Below are 21,457 nucleotides of genomic sequence, written 5' to 3' on the forward strand. Positions count from 1 at the left end.
GTTTGTTATGGGGAAAAAAAAAACAATAATCAAATATTTGGTTTAAAATTCTGTTAATACTAGCACTTGATGTCGTCTGTGAGCACTATTTCATATGTTTAGGAGTGTGACAGCAGATACTAAGAGTCTGTGTGTGAGATCCTGCAGGTTCATTTCTCTTCAGTGCTGCTGCTGCTGGGAGGCTGCAGCTGGAATGTGTCAGTGTCCCGGACCATCAAGCACAGTGATGAAATAGCCCAGTTCCAGTTTAGGTGTGTGTAAGGTCATCTGTCTGCTTTCTACTGCTGCTATTATCTTTAAGTTCCATTTACCATCATATACATCTGAGTGTGGACATGTTTACATATACGCCTTGTCTGTTTAAAGGAGTCTGAAGAGATTGCAGTAGTTTAAGCAGTGTTCACTGCATAAAAGGGATTTCTATGAGACTGCAGATGATTATATAAACAAAGTTGCTGCATAATGTAATGTATTTTTCTAATGTGGAAAAAGATTACATGTTTAAAACCAGATGCAATCTAGTGGAGTTTTTTTTTTTCCCAGTGAAGTAGAGTGCAGAATCTGAATCATATGGAGTTGTTTCCAGAACATTGGTGGTTATTGCCAGATGGTCCGGTTTGAGTATTTGTAATGTTTGTGATCTCCTGAGATTTTCAACACCGTCATCTGTAGAGTTTACTCAAAATGCTGCAATAAAAAAAAAAAAAACTACACAGCTAATTTCTGGAGTTTGAAATTCCAACTTAAACTACAAGTTGAGTTGAGGGAAACTCTTTGGTGGTGTATCAGAGTATTTCAGAGTTTATTCCAAGGTGTTGAGGAGCGGGACTGAACTCTCTAATGGGCGTGTCCCCCAATCCCAGCTTACCATCAGTGTGAAGTCTTGCACACCAGAGCTACCTTTCATTATTATTATATTTTATAAAATGGTTGTTTGCCTAGCTGATGTGTTGTAGCCTATAAGAGCAAGTTACCATCTTCTGCACTGCAAAGTGTGACAAAATGCTGGCAATGCACTGAGAACTGCAATGCAGGATTAAAGTTGCCATGCAATGAAAAATTATACACTGGCATACACTTGTTGAGTACGAAATTTTCATTGTAATCAGTAATGATGCTTTTTGTTATTATTTTTACTCCTAAATGTTCCAGGGTTTTTAAATATTACAATGATTTTAATAATATTAGTTTAATAAAACAATAACACATTTTTTGCATTATTTGTTAACACTGTGAAGGAGTTTGTTAAAATAAACTCCAGCTGAGAGCTGTATTTTACTCTAGATGGGGTAAATATTTTAGCTCCCACAACAGTTCAGATTTAACTACTGAAGAGAGTTAAAAGGCCAACTCCTAGAAAAGAGTTCATTTACTCTGTCCTAGAGTGTATTAGACTTAAAATGAGTTTATATTAACTCTCAGGCAGTTTATTCCAAAAACAGAATTTGCTGTGTAGTGAGTGGCAGTTTTGCAGATAGAAATACCTTGTTTATAATTAAGTATTCAATGGTGAATAGTCAGACTGGTTCAACCTAACAGAAAGGCCACAATAACTTAGATACTTTCCACACCAGGTTTCCCATCTATAAGCTAAGAACACAAAGCTGAGGCTGCAATAGGTTTGAAAAACTGCAGCATTAAAGACTAGTATACATAACCTATAGATAATTTGGTTGAATCAACAGTCCACGCTGAAAGAAGTGCTCTTTTATGATATGCGGAATGTCTTCTTGGTCCATTTAGGGCATGTTATACCAAATAATCACCTCAGGAATACCACAGACTATTTGATCATTGTTGCTGACCATGTGCATCCTTTCATGGACACAATGCTCACACTTGTTTACATTGTGACTGGGGTTAACCCTAGAACACTAACTAACTAAAATTAGTAACATCACTTATGTTGGGTATACACTGTATGACAAGTTTTGGAACCCTTCTTTCATTTTACACCATGCAACATCATATAAACTAAAAAAAGGAACCATGAATGACCCTATTTAAAAAAGCTGAAAAGTTATTGGAAAATCAGGTAACTCTTAACAGGTAATGTCCTAACAAAAGAAAAAAAAAAGCTCTGGGAACTTGATCTTTGGTTTACCTATTCCTGGGACATGTGAGAGCCTGATTTAAACACACAAACACTAATATTAGGTAAATTACACTCATAAATTATGTTATTCTCTATCACCAATGTCGGATGAAACTTACCCGAACGCATGTCTCTTGGAAAAAACATCGATGGAAGGAGGGAATCAACCATAACATTAATGACATCAATGAGCGTCCTGAAGCTCCCCAAAGTCTCATGCAATTCAGACAGCAGCAACACAATGAAAATCACATAGAAAAATTTAGTGGGTGAAAATCACCCGGCATTAGCGTTCTAGGGTTAAACACTGGCCAACTTATTCATGGCAAGGCTACATGAATTATGAGAGTTGGAGCTAGGCGTGATATTTGCCACGTGTTTAGCTGGAATGATACATGATATACATCAAGGCATTAACACCCACAGTGGACAGCACAGTAGGTGGTCATGATCATGACTGGCTGCTTGTGTCTGCTTGCTGCTTGTTGTCTGTATGAACAGATGAGAGACACTGGCAGAAATCATGTCCATATACCATTCTTCTTTAACTTCGTTGGGACATACCAAAAGTCATGAGACATGAGAGCAGTGTAACGTCCTCAGAGGTTGTACTTTTTGTTAGAAAATGAGGACAGATTTGAGATTTCTCTTCCCTTTTTCTGCTCAAAAACAAACTTACTCAAAATCTATAGCTGTGACTTTTTCAGGGTGGGGGGTTATCTTAAGACTATAGTGGGCATGAACTGATAGCCAACCCCATTTAATATTTTTAAATGAACATAGAGTTTAATCCCTCAGCCAGTATTAGCTTTGCCCTTTCGATATGTCCAAGTTTTCTTGGACAGTAGAACATTTAGATTGTACAAAATGTGTCTGTTCGTCAGTGAAGTAACGGAATTATCCTGGGGAGTCAAAAAGGAATTGATTAACCTAACTAATCCTTCCACAGTCCTGTAAAGGCTTAAGGGAACAATGGAAGTGTGTGGAGCTTTTGCTCAGTTTACCACAGTGCTGGCTGCACCATTTTTCTTTTTTTTCCTTTTTTTTTGATGTGAAGTGAATGGCCAGTCTCCCACAGGTTGGACTGGGAATATTCAGTGTACAGTCTTTGGGCAATTTCTCAGGCCGGAGATTGCTCTGCTCCGTTCAGGCTCCCGGATGCTTTTTGGATGCACGAAAATTGTCAAGTCATATAGCTTCACAACTCTGTTGCCATGGAGATACTTGAAGTGGGGATGGAGATGCCATGCCTTCCTTGGTGCTGCATCATACTCTGACAAAGACACAATGAAGAAAAAGTGGCCCTTGAAGGTTACCATTATCTAATACGCAGGATGATGGAAAGTGTGTGTGAGAGTGTGTGTCTCCATGTGTGTCCCTTTCTCTGAATAACTACACACTGATAAGAAAAGGAATTCATAAAAGTAACTAACATTGCAGAGCCATTTAGATGTAGATAAATGTCATTTTGTGCAAAAATCTGATTTTAGGTCTAAAGATTTCATTATAGCCATGGATGTTGAGTTTAGGTATAGGTGATGTGCTCCAAAAATCAGAAGATTACACTTGGTGCAATAATGCATAGTTCTAATACTTACTTACTTAACACAAAATGCTATAGTAGATACAGATCTGGAAAAAATAAGAGACCACTTAAAAATTATGAGTTTCTTTGATTTTAACAAATTAAAAACCTTTGGAATATAATCAAGAGGAAGATGGATGTTCACAAGCCATCAAACCAAGCTTAACCGCTTGAATTTTCACACCAGATGTGGCATAAAGTTATCCAAAAGCAGTGTGTAAGGCTGGTGGAGGAGAACATGCCAAGATGCATGAAAACTGTGATTTAAAAGCAGGGTTATTCCACCAAATATTGATTTCTGAACTTTTATGAGCCATTTCTTATTTTTTGCAAATAAATGCTTTAATTAAAATAATTGTATTTTTATAGTTTATAGAATAAAACAACAATGTTTATTGTACTCAAACATATACCAATAAATAGAATCAGAGAAACTGATTCAGAAACTGAAGTTTCCAGAGCTGTATATAGGCTGTGTTCACATTACCAGGCTAAAGTTTTTTTGTAAATCAATGCCTATGTTCAGACAGCAGGCGAATCAGATTTGTTTCTGAAATCATATTATTTGAAATGTCTGTCTGCACTGTTATTCGTTAATTATCAGATGGAATTTGCATGTCAGGACATCACAGACACGGTTGAACAGGTTGCTGTGGTAACACGGTCAGCATCAATAACTAAGCTTTGACTCAGTTCATGGACCGCTGCACCTTTAATCATTCTGGATTTGATGAGGTCGTAGTTTGTTGTGCTGTCAGTGACCAAAAGACACATTGAAATCTGATTTTAGAGCATCCAGACTGCACATCTGTGCAAATCTACTTGTAATTGCATTTTAAACCACTTTCAAATGTTCACACTAGCAAATATCTGTCTGGATCTAATCTAGCTATGTCAAAAATCTGATTTGGCCTGACAGTCTGAATATAGCCAACGCGGCAAGTTTTTTCATGGGTGTGTGGACGTGGAATTCGAGTTACTTTCATATGTAATTCTATATTAGATACATATTCAATTTGTGGGTATGCAAGATACAAATGTTATGAATCTTTTCGCGTGTATGTTGGTGATTGAGGAAAAGACCTTATAGAAAGGTCTGGTTACTTGAACATGTTTGCAGTGCTTCCAGGTAGTAATTGTCAGTCATTTACACACAGATATCATTCTCTGATCTCTTTGAATAGAAATTAGAATGAAATTACTCTAATATGAATTAGCTATAATGCACATAGTTGTGATGTTTTACTTGTTCTGGCCATTGCACTTGTGCAGATATCCACACTGGGGCAGGTTTGTTGATTTTCCCCAATGCTCATGATATAGTCAACTAGCTGTGTGTGTATTCATTTATCCATAGTGAGATTTGTTACATTAACCTTTTTTTCGCAGCTGCAATAGAACCCACTTGATAGTTTGGATATATGTGAAGCCTGTGTGATCAGTAAGAGAAGAACGACTTTGACTTTCCTTCCCCCCGGCTAGAATTAATTCCACTCTTGGATTAGATTTGTCGAATAAAAGTGTTCTACCTCCATTATGACCTCACCTTACTCCTGGAGAGGAGGCAAGAAAAAAGCATTCATTAAAGAAGATGAAGGAAACTGTAGGCTATCTATGGAAATTGATGGCAGAAGAGGCTTCTTTAAATAATCTGAGGGATCATCCATCCTTTGAAATCTGTAGGAATTTTATGGAGACCATCTCTCACATGGCGTTCTTTTTCAGGCCCCTAATGATAAGCATTGTTAATTACGAGTTCAAATGAATGGACGCTTAATCTTTCCACCATCGGTCCACAGGAACCACACCAGGATTTGAAGAGGTAGGCCTGGATCAGTTTCAAACAAACCAAAGAGGGTATTTCACAATGTTTGGGGCATTAGGTGGTGCAAGTAATACAGACATTTTTTGACTAATTTCGTTGCCTTTTTATTTTGGGTATTCGTTAAAAATAACACTGCAGGATTTATCAGTCAGTGGCTGGTGTATAATTAAGTGGTTATGCATTTTAACCTGAAGCTTCGCACTCTTTTTCGTTGTTTTTGTGAGCAGCGAATCTCCAATGACAGTGTCAACACATTGTTCAATTACGCCACGGAGCTTCCTTTATTTCGAACAAATATCCAGTTTGAATCGAGCATTCACAACATCCAGGCAATTAATTATCCGGGGAAGGGCTATTGGAACTGAGAGCTGGCTCCAACAACACACAAAATATTCAATGTTGTTCTCCATTATTCCTGGCAATAGAGACCTCAGTCTGTATGAAATAATTCCGCCTCTCTCTGGAGCTCGTACGAGTCTTTATTGCTCCCCCTCTTTCTCTCTGTGTAGAGAGATTACCTTTAACTAAGTTTGAGCTCAGTGGCAGATGGTTTCATTTCATTCAATTTCACTGTTTTCCCCCTGAATCCGTTCAGGTTATAACCTAGTGGATTAAAAGCACAAAGAGACTTAACTGACTTCTGAGACTTAACTGACTTCAGCATGTTGACAAGAATATTTTGTGGACTGTTTAGAATGTGTTGGCAGTCTGATACCTAAACTTCACAGCCACATTAATCACTACAGTGGTAAAGTAATCCACAGTGAATTCTAAACCACAGTAAATGATGCTGGCCTCTGGCTCTGCATGCATTTTAAATGTCTTTGTAAGATTGAACCAGGGCTGTTTAAGGCATTTGGGGGCCCCCAGGCAAAATGGACCCCACCACATACCTTTGTAAAATATATATATATATAATAATAATAATAATAATAATAATAATAATAAATGAACATTATAATAAATAATGTTGGATCAAGTGTAGTTCCAATAGGAAATCAATGGCTAAACACACACTATAACCACCATCTTTACTGAAAGACTGAGGCAAAAGGCATTGATTCTCGTCTCTTCAGACAGAGCGCGGCTACAAATACAACCATATAAAACTCAGTTCAGTTAAATAAACTTGACTTTAGAAAGATGAGTACAGACAAATACTGTCAGATATTAAGGATAGGTTTATCTGTTCTAGTGTTAGTGTATGTGCTAGTGCCTGGATACTGCTGAACATGTTCCAGTCTTGTTATATGCTAGTTTAAATAGTGGGAGGGGCCCCTTGTTGTATTTTCCTGCATTGACTGTCACAGAATTTATGCTGCCTCTCACCAAGTTGTTGTTGCATTCAATTCATAACCAATCGCTGTCCTGGGGCCCCAGGCAATTGCTTGCTTGTTGCTGTTGCAACGGGCCTGGGTTGAACTACAATAAAAAAAATACAGGGTGAGTTGCTGGACACCCTTTAATTTCAGAAACAAATTATGGCGGCTTTCGAGATGACAGCCCTGTTCCGGACATGGCCTAAAAGATAGGGCCCCTCACCTATTACTGTCTGGTTTATTCAGAGACAGTATGTCATTTTTTCTTTCGTTTCATTTCTCGTCTGTTTCTGAACTAACTTTTAACTCACATTGTATAAGTTGATTTGAAACCCTTCAGACCCCTTTGATTGTTCCTTAAAGCAGTTTTATTTCCTGATTTCACTTTGCTATACTAATAGCCTCCACGTTTTAGCAAAGACCTTACGCTATATTTTGGTGTAACATTGGTAAAACTGCTCTAAGGCCTGGTTCTAATGCCCTTGAATCATTAGGGCAGCTTTGAAGACCAATAAAGACCCTGAGGGTTTCATAGTTGTGCTAGGTTTGAGTTTTAGAATTTTACTCTACTGTAATAAAAACCACAAAATGCAATAATAATACAATTGGAGTATTTGTCTTGTGGGAAATTTCCTAATGAATTTGCCTGCAGCTGAGGGAAATCTATACATATTTTAATGTTTATTATTGAATAGCTTATTCGTCAATGGACTTGGTATTTAAATTAAAGAATTGATTTTGGAGTTTTTCAAACAAGTGAATCATGCCACAACCATCCACTGGAGCTGAAATCTGAATGAAAATAAAATCAATAAACACTTCAATAAAGCATCGTAGAGTAATACAACGTTTGCACTATATAAGAAAAAATGGAATAATGGAGACTGAAGACTGCATGATGCACTTAAGCAGTTCAATTAACAGCCTGCAGTTTTCTAGGCCATGTTTAAAAAATGACTTTGGCCAAGAGGGAAAGAACCAAATAACTAAACAAAACAGGGTTGAGTATTAAGGCACAGATGGAAAGAGCTTTACACCGAGACTGCGCATCTGGTTAGTGTTCCAATAGAAAAAGCTACTTAAGTGACATTTAGTTCTGTGGGAAGGACATCAGGCTGGAAATTGTGCTCTAAAGAAGGCATGCAGAGAATGTGATGCATGTGTATTAGTGTGGTATAGATGAAAAAAAAATAAAAGAACAGCTGTTCTGTAGGCTGAACTAAGAACAGCTATTTAAAACGTGATCAGACTGTGTGAACAAGAACAGTCCTTCCGAAGTAGCGTGAGGTACAGGAAAAGAGTAAATGCACACACACACACACAACTTCTACTTCTTAGCTTGGTAAAATTGAGTGCAGCCAAGCTATAGTAAATGGTTTTATATAGCCCTAAAATCCATTATTTAACTATGTTAAATAATACTTTTTAAAGTAGTGTGTAGAACCAGGCCTGGCTATACAGCTCTGGAAAAAAATAAGTTTCTTTGATTTTTTCCAAACTGAAAACCTCTGGAATATAATCAAGAGAAAGATGGATGATCACAAGCCATCAAACCAAACTGAACTGCTTGAATTTTTGCACCAGGAGTGGCATGAAGTTATCCAAAAGCAGTGTGTAAAACTGGTGGAGGAGAACATGCCAAGATGCATGAAAACTGTGATTAAAAACCAGGGTTATTCCACCAAATATAGATTCCTAGATCTTTATGAACATGAACCTGTTTTCTTTGCATTATTTGAGGTCTGAAAGTTCTGCATTATTTTTGTTATTTTAGCTATTTCTCATTTTCTGCAAATAAATGTTCTAAATTACAATATTTTTTATTTTATTTGTAATTTGGGAATCTAATCTATTTTTTATTTTTTTTTAGAGCTGTATATCGTGAGATTGTAGATCACTTATTATGTAATGTAGAAGTGCATCAGGTGCTGAAGTGTTCTTGGGTTCTTCAAACCTCTCAGTATCAGTACTGGATTAAGAGTTGTAGACCAGTGTTTTTTAACTCCAGTCCTGGCACCTCACTGCCTTGCGTTTATTCTGTGTTCTCTAACTCATGATGATCTTAATAATAAGACAGCTGGGTGTCAGATATGCTAAAATGTTGTTTAGGCCTGGAGTTTGGAGTCATAAATGAGTGGTCTAGAGAACACATGACACAGTTAAAAGTTAAATGTGTGTAGGGAGGTAGCCAGTAAGTAAACACAGTGTTTAAAAAGCCTCGCTTCCACCACAGCTGTGCTGAGAATGCTCCACTGCCCAAGTAATATCTTGTCAATTGTGTTCCTGTGGCGGTCTTTTGTCATTGATAGATGAGGTAGGGGTGGCTGAGTCACTTCCTGGGGAGGTTTGGAGGCAGGATGTAAGTGTGAATGGTAAACTTTACTTAAAACTTTGCTTTAAAAAAAAAAAACTAAGCAAATCATCTTTTCAGACACAGGAACTGCAGCAAAACGAGCCACCAACATAAACCATTAGAGAACATAAGTCATATAGAGATACAGATGAGAATTCATTAGAATCAAGACCAGATAAAGCTACAATAAATGAGAAGTACTTGACTAGACTAGTTTAACACAGAACAAAATGACAAACACCTGGGATCTGGCGGAGCTACCTGTGAGAAACATGTGGAATTACTGATGACCAGGAGAGGCAGGGACAGAGATGAGAATGAAAACAGAGAACAGAAATAAACACAGGTGCTGAGATAACTGAGATAATTATATTGGATATTCTCAGCAGTGGTCCACAATTCCCATGCAACAGTCCGCAACGTCTCATATTTGTACATATAATATATTGAATGATATAAGTTAACTTATATAGTGCCTTCATACTAAGGAAAATAAGTACAGATTTGTACTTTAAAGAGTAAAACACTGGAGCTGTACCTTATATTGAAGTACCTTATATTTTTGTACCCATGTTTTTGTGCCAGTAAAGATTATAAAGATTATAAACATTTATCAGCAATTGTCTGGCATTATTAAAATCTATATTGTTTATTAGTACAGTGATACAGAATAGTGAATGTACCTTTTGGCACTGCAGTTTTTACTCAGAACAGAGTGCTAATCCATATCTCGGCACAGTCATATACACATTTACACACACACAAACTTACATACATACCACACACATACACATGTACACATGTACACCAGATCAATTTAGAGTATTACATTTTTCTGGGTAATTTAGAGTATCCAATTTACATGATCTCCATGTTTTTGGACTGTGGGAGGAAACCGGTGTCCTCGGAAGAGACCCACACAGACAGCCACCCATGCAGACACTCCACCCAGATAGGGACTTGAACCCAAGACCCCAGTGCTGGGAGGCATTCTTCCAGCATCTTTTCATTTGTTCTGCGTCTCACAAACGTTCTTCTTTGTGATCCAAACACCTCAAACTTGGATTCATCCGTCCACAACACTTTTTTCCAGTCTTCCTCTGTCCAATGTCTGTGTTCTTTTGCCCATCTTAATCTTTTTTTTTTATTAGCCAGTCTCAGATATGGCTTTTTCTTTGCCACTCTGCCCTGAAGCCCAAAATCCCGCAGCGGCCTCTTCACTGTAGATGTTGACACTGGTGTTTTGCGGGTACTATTTAATGAAGATGCCGTTGTAGGAAATCTTCAATTTCTTAGCAATTTCTCGCATGGAATAGCCTTCATTTCTAAGAACAAGAATAGACTGTCGAGTTTCAGATGAAAGTTCTTGTTTTCTGGCCATTTTGAGCGTTTAATTGACCCCACAAATGTGATGCTCCAGAAACTCAATCTGCTCAAAGGAAGGTCAGTTTTGTAGCTTCTGTAATGAGCTAGACTGTTTTCAGGTGTGTGAACATGATTGCACAAGGGTTTTCTAATCATCAATTAGCCTTCTGAGCCAATGAGCAAACACATTGTACCATTAGAACACTGGAGTGATAGTTGCTGGAAATGGGCCTCTATACACCTATGTAGATATTGCACCAAAACCAGACATTTGCAGCTAGAATAGTCATTTACCACATTAGCAATGTACAGAGTGTATTTGTTTAAAGTTAGGACTAGTTTAAAGTTATCTTCATTGAAAAGTACAGTGCTTTTCCTTCAAACATAAGGACGTTTCAATGTGACCCCAAACTTTTGAACGGTAGGGTATATATTTGCTTTTGCTTTTTTTATTTTGAAAGTCACAATATATAAGTCAAGCTCCATAAATAAATAAATGCTTGTCTAAAATTGGGAACCTCAAAGTCTCTTCACCGAGACAGAGAATGGTTCTGTCAAATCTGCCAACACAGTACATTTTTGAATAGATATTGTGACAGTGCTCGGAATATGAAAACGGTGGGCTCTGAGGCAGAGACCAGATTTCCAAATACAGCCCCATTTGACCTGTTCTCGGAGTCAAGCCCGGCTAATCTGCAGCACATGCCCAACTCAGTCTGCCTCTATGACTGTGACTATGACCTACTGCGACAGCATTCAGATTAAAAAAAATATTGTGTAGTAGCTTGTACCTGAGGCCTGCAGGACAAGCTTTGAATAAATCATATTTGCTGATATTTGCTTGGACGGTAAGAGCAAATGTTTATCTTGTGTACGTGCCTTTTGTGTCAAGTACGTTTTGTAACAAATTTAGTATACAGTACCTGTGTGGAAAAATCATCTACTCTTAAAATAATTTTGTGTACTAATTTATTTGTCTTTGGTAAAGTATTCTGCTTTCAGTTCCATGTAAAATGCTTTAATGCGTTGAACCTCATGTTGATGTCTGTTATGTTGTTCTTCTCCTCTTATAACATTTTAGCTCAGTCTGATAATCAAGTATACTATAGGACCTTTGGTTATGATTATAGAGGGTCATAACAGTAATCTAGACCCATTTAATAAAAAACGGTAATACTACAAAACAGTCACCCATACTATTAATCTGTTATGGGTGAGTCTTGGCCATAATTATTGAGCTACACATACAGAAGATGTAACATATGAGCAACACAACATGCAAATGAGTTCTTGGCCTGAAGTTGTAGAGGTTCCTAATGCTGTCCTCAGATAATTTATGTCATTCAGTTTGAATATTCACGCAGCTTTTGCAGATTTTGTGGTAAGGGTGCACTGTTCATAATGCATCCAGTAGCATCCCAAGCATTTTCAATCACAAATATGTCTGATGATGCAACTGTGTGTTCAAGCCAGGGTCCTAAAACAACAGCAGTATGTGGACATGCATTTTTCTTTTGAAATACGGCACTGAAATGTGCCTTCAGAACAAAAAAAAAGTAGAGCCACTGGTTGCAGGACCTTATTAACGAAATGTTGGGCTGTCAAAGTGCTTGTAATAAAGACCAATGGACCAAATGACAATGGACCTTGACTGTAAACCATTGATCTTGGAACTGACTATGGTGCCTCCACACATGTCTTTGTAGATCTGACAGTCTGGTATCACTACCAACCAAATTTTATTCCTGCCTGTTAATTCCTTCTGTGTGCAACTACATTTTTGCAACAAGTGAATTTATGTTTTTGACCTGAGGAGGATGGGTCTTTGCCTTTGGCTCACCAGTGTTTTTATGTTGTGTGTTTTATGTGTTTTAAGACTTTGTCTTATTCCTAATTGCTTTTTTATTATTTCTATACAGCTGATTCTATTCACCAATGGTAAATGTGCTGTACAAATAAATTATGTGACTTATGAAGTCCTTCTCAATTTAACAAAGTCACTACATAATGTTTTATTGTTTTAGCTTTATTTTGGTAAGAGTATCACTCTTAGTCTCTGATCTCCTTAAAAACATAACCGTAAAGGATTTCTATAAATAATTGCTTGCAAAACAAACAGTACATAAGGATACATTAAAAAGTTTATGTTTCACAAGAGAGAGAAAAACATTTTATTTTAATTACGCCTCCCTTGAACCTTAAACTACTAATTTAGTTTGAAAAACTAGAGTTGAGCATTGTAACAGTGCTCTACTCCAGCATTCCAAGATTGAATCAGCTCTCTGCTGTAGCTATGAGTCAGAGAGATCTCTGATATGGAATAATAGTGACTAAAGCACTACTCTGTTTTCTCAATGAACCACTTCACCGCCTCCCTTACACTCACGCATTCCCCTTAGAGCTCATAGAGTGCTGACTTCAGCTCGTTGTTGACATAGTTACTCCTGTTGGGCCCAAAATCTTCTGAATGAACTGCAACTAGTTTGTGTAGTTGTATATTTATGTATTAAATCATAAAGAAGGACTGTTTAAACTGTTTAGCTGAACAATTGTCTTCTTCTTCACAATTCTTCTCTCTTTTTAAGAGCATACCTTATGATGCATTTATATAGCTTAATTTCAAATACATATTTAATGCTTGTGCTTTTTTTAATAGCCTGATTTTTGCCCCAAATGTTTCAAGAGTGAGTCGGCGTAGTGGGTTCCAGATTGAAAGAACATTTTTTTATTTTCATTTCTCAATCCACAGTGTCATGTTTGGTGCCAAGGATATGTCATAGAAGGAATTACCACCCACAGTGGACAGCACAGTGGGTGATGATGATTATGACCAGTGGAATCTGGCTAGACTTGTCCTTATGCTCAGACAAACGACTTGACCTGAAATCGCACCCCCATTCAGTGCATGATTATGCAGGTTGGTTTAGCATTCCTAGCTTCCATGGGACATGATTAATGCTAAGTCATAGGACCCATTAGCTATCTAATCATGTTATAGTCTCATTCTTCTCATCACTATACTTTACTAAAAGGTGTGTTTTGATCAAATTTATAGCATTAACTCTGTATCTCTGTATCTGCCAAAAAACATGTATCTACAGTACAGGCCAAAAGTTTGGACACTCCTTCTCTTTTTCAATGTGTTTTCTTTATTTTCATGACTATTTACATTGTAGATTCTCACTGAAGGCATCACAACTCTGAATGAACACATGTGGAGTTTTATACTTAACAAAAAAAAGGTGAAATAACAAAAGAATTATGTATATTCTTGTTTCTTCAAAATAGCCACCCTTTGCTCTGATTACTGCTTTACACACTCTTGGCATCATTCTCTCAATGAGCTTCAAAAGGTGGCCATCTGAAATGGTTTTCCAACAGTCTTGAAGGAGTTCCCAGAGGTGTTTAGCACTTGTTGGCCCCTTTGCCTTTACTCTGTGGTCCAGCTCACTCAAACCATCTGGATTGGGTTCAGGTCCGGTGAGTGTGGAGGCCAGGTCATTTTTTGTTAAGTACATAAAACTCCACATGTGTTCATTCATAGTTTTGATGCCTTCAGTGAGAATCTACAATGTAAATAGTCATGAAAATAAAGAAAACACATTAAATGAGAAGGTGTGTCCAAACTTTTGGCTTTTTACCTTATAAAAGAATAGCAAGCCAGATCTAAGAATGAGCACCATCAACATATTGCCTAGAGAAAGTGTGCACACATTCACAGGCACATCACATCTGCTACTATTTTACATCAGAGTCACACTTGTCTTCTATCATTTCACAAGTTTGCTGAGGCGTAACACCAACAGGCTGTAACTGCTTATTTCACTGCTTTTAAAGTACTACAGAAAATGTGTGTGTTTGTGTGCATGTGTGTGTGTGCATGTGTGTGCTTCTGTACTGTAATATTCACTATCTGTCATGACTTAAATAGTTTAGTAAACTTAATACTTGATTACCAACAAAATATACTTCTTACTAGCTGTTCTCAAGTTTCAGATACTTGCAAATGAGAAAATAAATTAGCACAATTAACCTAAAACATTGTATTGACAGACTGATGTGAGCATGCAGCATTCAGTCTCTTCTCCAGACAGTACTGGTGGCCAGTTTATGGCAGCTGAAGAGAGACAGACATACTGTATGAATATTTTCATTAAGTTTTTTTATAATAAACTGAGCTGTTTCAGTTAAATATAGTGCAGCCTACATAAGTAAAACTTACACTTTCCCACTGGCTCCTGGCACTAGCTATTTGCATTTTGGGTGTGTCCACTTGTCAAAAACACTTACTGTCAACGTACAGTTGTTTTCTTATGGGCAACCTTCCCTAAGTTATAGAATTAACTTATATATCTTCTGTATTGTTTGACTACCTGGCCTCAGTTCTTTGCTGATGAGACTAGCTTGATGCTGGCTTTAGAGCTATAGAATTATGCTGTTGGAAAAGGTGGCCTTTTCATTAAAAGTGACTGAATTTGAGTTATATCAGCTTACAGAGTACATGATTCTGGGCCTCATTATTTCTTTCAGTCCTATTACAGCACTACTTAATGATTTTCCACATTTCAATACATAACCACCTACAACCTTTTATAATAGTATCACACACCATTGCCATTGCAACACGTTATACTTCTGAAGTGGAGGAAAATAACTTAAAGCACTGAGGAAAAAGCATAGAGGAGCTTTTGATATGTGGCTTTTGGGAAAGTTAGGTAACACATCACCTAATATTACCTAAAATAGATATAGCTATGAGCACATTTAATAGCTTTAAGAGCTGATTTTCCAGTTCTGAGCTGTAGGGTAACTGTTAGAGCAGAGTTTGGCGGAGTGCCACTGTTGTACCCTTAACTAAGGCCCTTAACCCTCACTGCTTCCCAGGCTTTGAAGAAGCGGCTGCCCACCGCTCCGGGCACATGTTCTCACTGTCCTTCTGTGTGTGTGTCTCGGATTGTATTACATGGTGTGCATGTGTGTGTTCACTGCACAGACAGGTTAAAGGCAGAATCTAATCTAATTCTATCTGTGTCTAGCACAACGTATGTTTCATAGGGTTGTCTTGTCTTCTACACAGATATGGTTAGGCACATAACGCTTTTCTCAATTAGCTAACTGCACTTACTCACATAACTATACACAGAACTATTCAGTGGGGGGCTTAAACACTAAGTGATCACCTATTGGCTAACTGGGCCAGCCCACCACCATATTGGCATTAGATGAGAAGGGATTGCTGATGTATTAGCAAAGTTGGATGAGCCTGATCTCCGGCATTTCTGATGTAGCTTTAGTGTTGTGAGCTATGCCAGTAGTAATGGGGAACAATGTCTGTAGCTGGCTTTATCTTTTGATAAAGTGGAAATGCATTAATATTGTAGAGATATTTTCAGGAACAGCTGGAACTTTTAACAGTGGTGTCCGGTGAAAAATAGCAATTTAAATAGTTATGCCCATATGTTATCTCTAACATTGTAAGTCTGTTGGTAGTATTGGCTAAAAGCGCTGTATTTTGAAAGGATAAGGCTGAAGTGAGGTAAGCGATTCTACAAAAGTTCAGACTCATCAACATGTTCACTACACCCCTTAATTCAAGTTACTTAAAGTAAAAAGTACTAGTTTATACAGCACACAACACCTATTCTGAGTAAGTTTAACTTATTCAGTTGTACATTGTGCTTACGTGCGTGTGTGTGTGTAGAGGGTTGGTGTGTGTGACTGCTAAACTTGTTGTGCGCACAGTTTTTGCTTTAAATGCTCGCCCCCGCTTCACTGTGGACGTGCTCTGGGTCCGTAAAGCCGCGCGCGGTCGGTCAGAGAGAATCAGGCGGGCGGCGTGGCTCTTTAAAGCAGCGCAGATGCGCGCGCGCTGCACGAGCTCAGCCGCGCGCTCTCACCAAAGCCGTTACTGCGGTGATCCGTGACCGATAACGCGGACCTCACGCACGCACACACTCACACACACGCCTACACTTATACACACACACAAACACTCTCTTGGGAGCACGAGGAGAAGGGGAAAGGGGAGGGGGGTCACCCCGGAGCGCGCGAGGAGAGCCCGGGACAGCCACCCAGCCAGCTAGCACGCCAGCCAGTCAGTGCCATCCAGCCAGCCAGTCAGTCAGTGTCACACGAGCTGTGCACGCACGCACGCGCTCGCTCGCTCGTTTGCTTAGTGTAAGTGCGCGCGCGCGCCTCCATCAGAAAGACACCCATCTCCTCCTCAACGTGTTTTTCTTTCTTTTTTCTTTTTTTCTTATCTTCCCTTTGGTGAACCCAGGACGCAGTGGCCGTCGCGTCCATCCACCTGCCGCTGACCGCCCCGCGCACTGCTGCTGCTGCCGCTGCGCACAACTCCACCTGCAGGCTGCAGCTCATCGTCTTCCGCAATGGCAAACTCTTTCCGTGCACGGGCGACTCGTCGAAGCTCGCGGACGACGGCAAGCGCAGGAGCGTCGCCACACCAGTTGCTTTCATCAAATTAGGTAAGAGATTGCGCGCATGTGTGTGTATGCGTGTGCCATTAAATATGCACACACTTTGTAGATGCCTATTGCTAACCTTTTTGGGTGGAGAGGTCGTATAGGTGCGCGTGCATGTGTGTGTGTATATCTATTAAGGAGCATGTGTTGATGTGTATGTATGTGCGTGTGTCCAGGATGACAGTGGGACAGAATGTAAATGGAGATGTTTAACAGTTCTTTCGTTTCTACGTGTTGCATCACCTAAATGCTGCTTTCTATGACGCAATCTCCTTGATGTGTGAGTGTAGTGTGCGTGTGTGCGTTTACATGTATGTGTGAGTGTGCGCGTGTGTGCGTGTATAGACTACTTGTCCAGCAGCAGCATGTGCGCATGAAAGCCAGTGCAGAGCTCAAGCACACAGCTCGTGCTCTTCTGATCGCTTTAACTGATGAATGATGAAGCCACACCTTTAGGCGCCTGTCTCTCAGTCAGTCATGACATTGACGAGAAAACATGGTTTAAGGGGGTACAGAAGGATACAAGACCACGCCCCTCCCCGCACGCAGACACATGTGCAGAGAGATAGATTGATGTGTGTTTATATGTGTGTATGTGTGGTGGGGTCTATGTCGATGTATATATGTGTGTGTGTGTGCTTGACTCTATTTACTTGTCTATCCTTGTCCAAAAGGTCACCACCTGGATTTAATTTAACTAAGCAAATAAGTAAGAGCCTCCCATTGGATAATTACTGCATGGGTGATTATGTTTCAGCTGGCAACAAGTTATTTAACCCTAACTGGTGCAGTGAGTAGTTTCTCATTTGTTAAACCTCCTTGTGGACAATGCCAAATCAGAAGTGTCATTATTGGCATATGCATCAAGCAGAGATAACATATATCCAAGGAGATGCTGAAACTACTAAAATCATGTTAAGAACTGTCCAAAACATTTTTAAAAAGTGGATAGACAGTGGAGAAACATTGAGGAAGGAATGTGGTCGGGAATTTTTTTAAATGATTTTGATCAGCCATCGCTTAAGCTTTCGGTGAAATTAGATTGTAGACCACTAGAATTCAAGGAAATGTTTAACAGTGAAAGTAAGAGCATTTCCACACGCACAATGCAAAGAAAACTCGTAGGATTGGGACTAAACAATGCTTAAGGCTGAATAGCCTTAAGAAAACCACTTATCAGTGAGGCTAACCGGCTAAAAAAGACTCAAGGGAGCATATCGATTGGACTCTAGTCAATGAAAGAAGGTCATGTGGTCTGATGAATTCAAATTTACCCTGTTCTAAAGAATCAGGGTAAGAAGAGAGGGTGCGAAGTATCTACCATACAAGCCTGTGGGGACGGTGCTATGCTCTGGGGTTTCTGCTGTTGGTCAGGTCTAGGTTCAGCAACTATATGTGCCCAAAGAATGAAGTCAGCTGACTACCTGAATAATCTGAACCACCAGGTTTTTCCATCAATGGGTTGTTTCTTCCCTGATGGTACGGGCATATTCCAAGATGACAATGCCAGAATTCATGGGGCTCAGATTGTGAAAGAGAGTTCCGATTCAGGGAGCATAAGACATTAGGTTCACACATGGATTTGCCATGAATTGGACCACAGGGAATGCCTGCCATAATCAAAGCTAAAGGATGTCAAACCAAATATGAGAGTTTGTAACATTTGTTTTGGTCAGGCAGTGTATATTGGAGTAATGCTGTGTATTGGCAAGAAATTGGTGGGGTTATGATTTATATATCATAATGTATTGCATATTATTTTTCATATTTATGGACTATAACAGTTAAATTTAACTTTGTATGTAGTTATAACAGTGGGATCTAAAGAGAGTACAACACTGCAATCTAGTGTTTAGGATTTAAATACAACACAAAAGGAACTACTGTCTACAACATCAGTAATTTTTTAACACACACAAGTAAGCAACAGGGTGTTCATGGTTCCATAAAAAGTTTTAAGAAAGTATTTAATTTGTTTAACTAAAAAAATAATGATTTTATTTCTTAAAATACCACAACCTGTCTGTCACCAAGATATCTTACAAATGCTACCGAAATAAAATGTAAATGGAATTTAGTTTTTTATTTTCTAGCATTGCATTTTACAATTTCCATATTTCAATTGGATATGCAAATTAGTTTACTAATGTAACATAGGTGTACATTTAACAAGAACCAGATAAATAACCCCACTTTTTTGGTGTACTTACAGTCTGATTTTTAAAAAAGTTTTATTTATGATTCTTGATTTTTTTATTTATTTTTTTTTTTTTTAGAAAAAATAGTCTGTAAACCTAATATTGGTTGTGTTTTGTTTGACATTTAGTTTTTTTAGTTATTATAAAGTCCTAAAAAGTCTTGAAATCTAATTTACTCATACCTGCAGATACCATAAAGCAAAACATTATATTGTGATTTTAATAAAAAAGAGAAGCTATCATAGCATAAAAACACTTTATTATATATAAATAAAAAATTTACTTTTTATTCAATCAGAACAGTGGAATCTGAAAACAGAGTACAATTCTGCTATTTAGCAACATAAAATGAGCCACTGTTTGACACCAATGTTTACATGCTTTTAACTATTACATTATCATTATTACTGTGTTTTTGAGGATAAAAGCAATATCATGATACTTCAATATATCCAATATATATCTTACAACCCTAGAGTGCATACGGGCCATCACAATACACCACCAGTGTAGGATTTTAGGCTTTAAGCTGTTTAACATGGCTGGTTCTGATGCAGCGTGTTCTTCCTGTAGATGGCTGCAGCTCGAGGAGCGCCGTCCAGCCCGTGACCATCGCCCTCCGGCACTGGGCACTGGGTGCTGACCCCACCGCTGCCTACTGGGACTTCGACCTGCTGGACGGTCACGGGGGCTGGAGGGCAGAGGGCTGCCACATAACAGCCACTGCAGGCAACACTACCACCATCTACTGCACCCACCACAACAACTTTGCCGTGCTCATGGTGAGTGTGGGTGTGTCTGGTTTTTAATGCTTTTTTCATTCCTCTTTCTCTCCACCTTTTTCACTCTCTCCCTGCTGGTTGGTTTGCTTGTGGTCAATTTCTTGTATAGTTTGATATGCCATCTTTCACTGCTCAAGTTGTTTTCCAATACTCAAGAACACCTGCATGCATTAATGAATGCAAAACCAAGAATGCATTGGCTTGTGACTTTCAATGAAAATAGACATAATTATCCTGCATTTATTGTGTATTCAGCTCTGACACAATGATAGCACAAGTATGCACTTTTAGGTTCTTGAATTTTAAAGTGACAGACTGCAAGTTTTGAAAATTTAGAGACCTCCCTGGTGAGAATGTGTAATTGCAACAAGTATAAGTAAAGCAGTAAAGTACTTTTAAAACATGCATTCTTTCAAAAAGGATGAATCTGGCTATCTTTTAGCTTGCCAGCTCTCTTTGCTTCTCATTTCTCTGTTTATTTGGTTTATCAATGCATGAATGAGCAGATTAGCAGTGCTGTGGTTGCGGGAAACCCGCCAGACAACCTTTTTTTCCCCAGAATCAATACAGAACCAGTCAAAAGTTTGGACACACCTCTTCTCATTTAGTTTGTTCATTCTATTTATGATTTTATATATTGTAAATGTAATATTGAAGACATTAAAGGTATACAGGAGCACATGGAAATATTTTATTTAAACAGAATATGTTTTGTATTATAGATTCTTCAAAGTAGCCACATTTAGTTTTGAGGACAGAGCTGCACACTCTTGGTATTTTAATCTCAGTCACCTGGAATAGTTTTCTCAGCGTCTTGAAGGAGTTTCTGGAGGTGTTGGACAATTGTTGCTGCTTTTGAGCTCCAGCTCATCCTTAATCACCCATTTCAGTTGATCAGGTTTAGGTCAGGAGATGTGTGGAGGACAAACACTTTTTTGTTTACAATGTAATTTCAGTTTCCCTTTATTGTTTTTATTTCTGTAAAAGTAATCTAGAATGTAGAAAATAAATTAAATAAAGAAATAAAGAAAAACATTGAATAAGAAGGTGTGCCCAAACTGCATACTTGGCTTTGCAGGGAATGGTTGTAGAGGAACATTGAGGTCAAATACTACAGTATATTTTCCCCTTCTGTACTTTTATTCAAAAAAAAAAAAAATCAGTAAAAGTTGTTAAATCTTCCTTCATTGGATAAAAACACTGATTATTTAAAAAGTTATGTTGTGAGGCATGTGTACCTTCCTGTGCTACTCTAAGTTAGCTTTGGATAATAGTGACTAACTTGAAGGGCAGATTTTGTACAGTCAACATTACTATAATTTTAGAATATCTGTGTAATAAATCAGCAAGTTGCCCACACAGCACCTCCAAGTAGGTATCATAGGTTCTTGTTTTTTCTTCTGGGTTCTTTCAGGGAAACTTGTCAAGAACGTTCTTCCCAAGTACACAAGTC

At 38.4% G+C, this 21,457-nt stretch overlaps 1 protein-coding gene across 2 annotated transcripts in view; it reads left to right on the top strand.

Annotated features, from left to right (window-relative positions):
- Positions 1-21,457, top strand: part of LOC103040329 (adhesion G protein-coupled receptor A3) — a 220,211-nt gene that overhangs the window by 129,399 nt on the left and 69,355 nt on the right. For both annotated transcript variants that reach the window (XM_007228648.4, XM_049481157.1), the window contains 2 exons: positions 16,823-17,027; positions 19,796-20,004. In XM_007228648.4, the coding sequence (XP_007228710.3) occupies positions 16,823-17,027; positions 19,796-20,004 (414 nt within the window). The remainder of the gene's footprint in view (positions 1-16,822; positions 17,028-19,795; positions 20,005-21,457) is intronic.

This window comes from Astyanax mexicanus, chromosome 7 (genome assembly GCF_023375975.1).
Source record: "Astyanax mexicanus isolate ESR-SI-001 chromosome 7, AstMex3_surface, whole genome shotgun sequence".
Classification (NCBI taxonomy): domain Eukaryota; kingdom Metazoa; phylum Chordata; class Actinopteri; order Characiformes; family Acestrorhamphidae; genus Astyanax; species Astyanax mexicanus.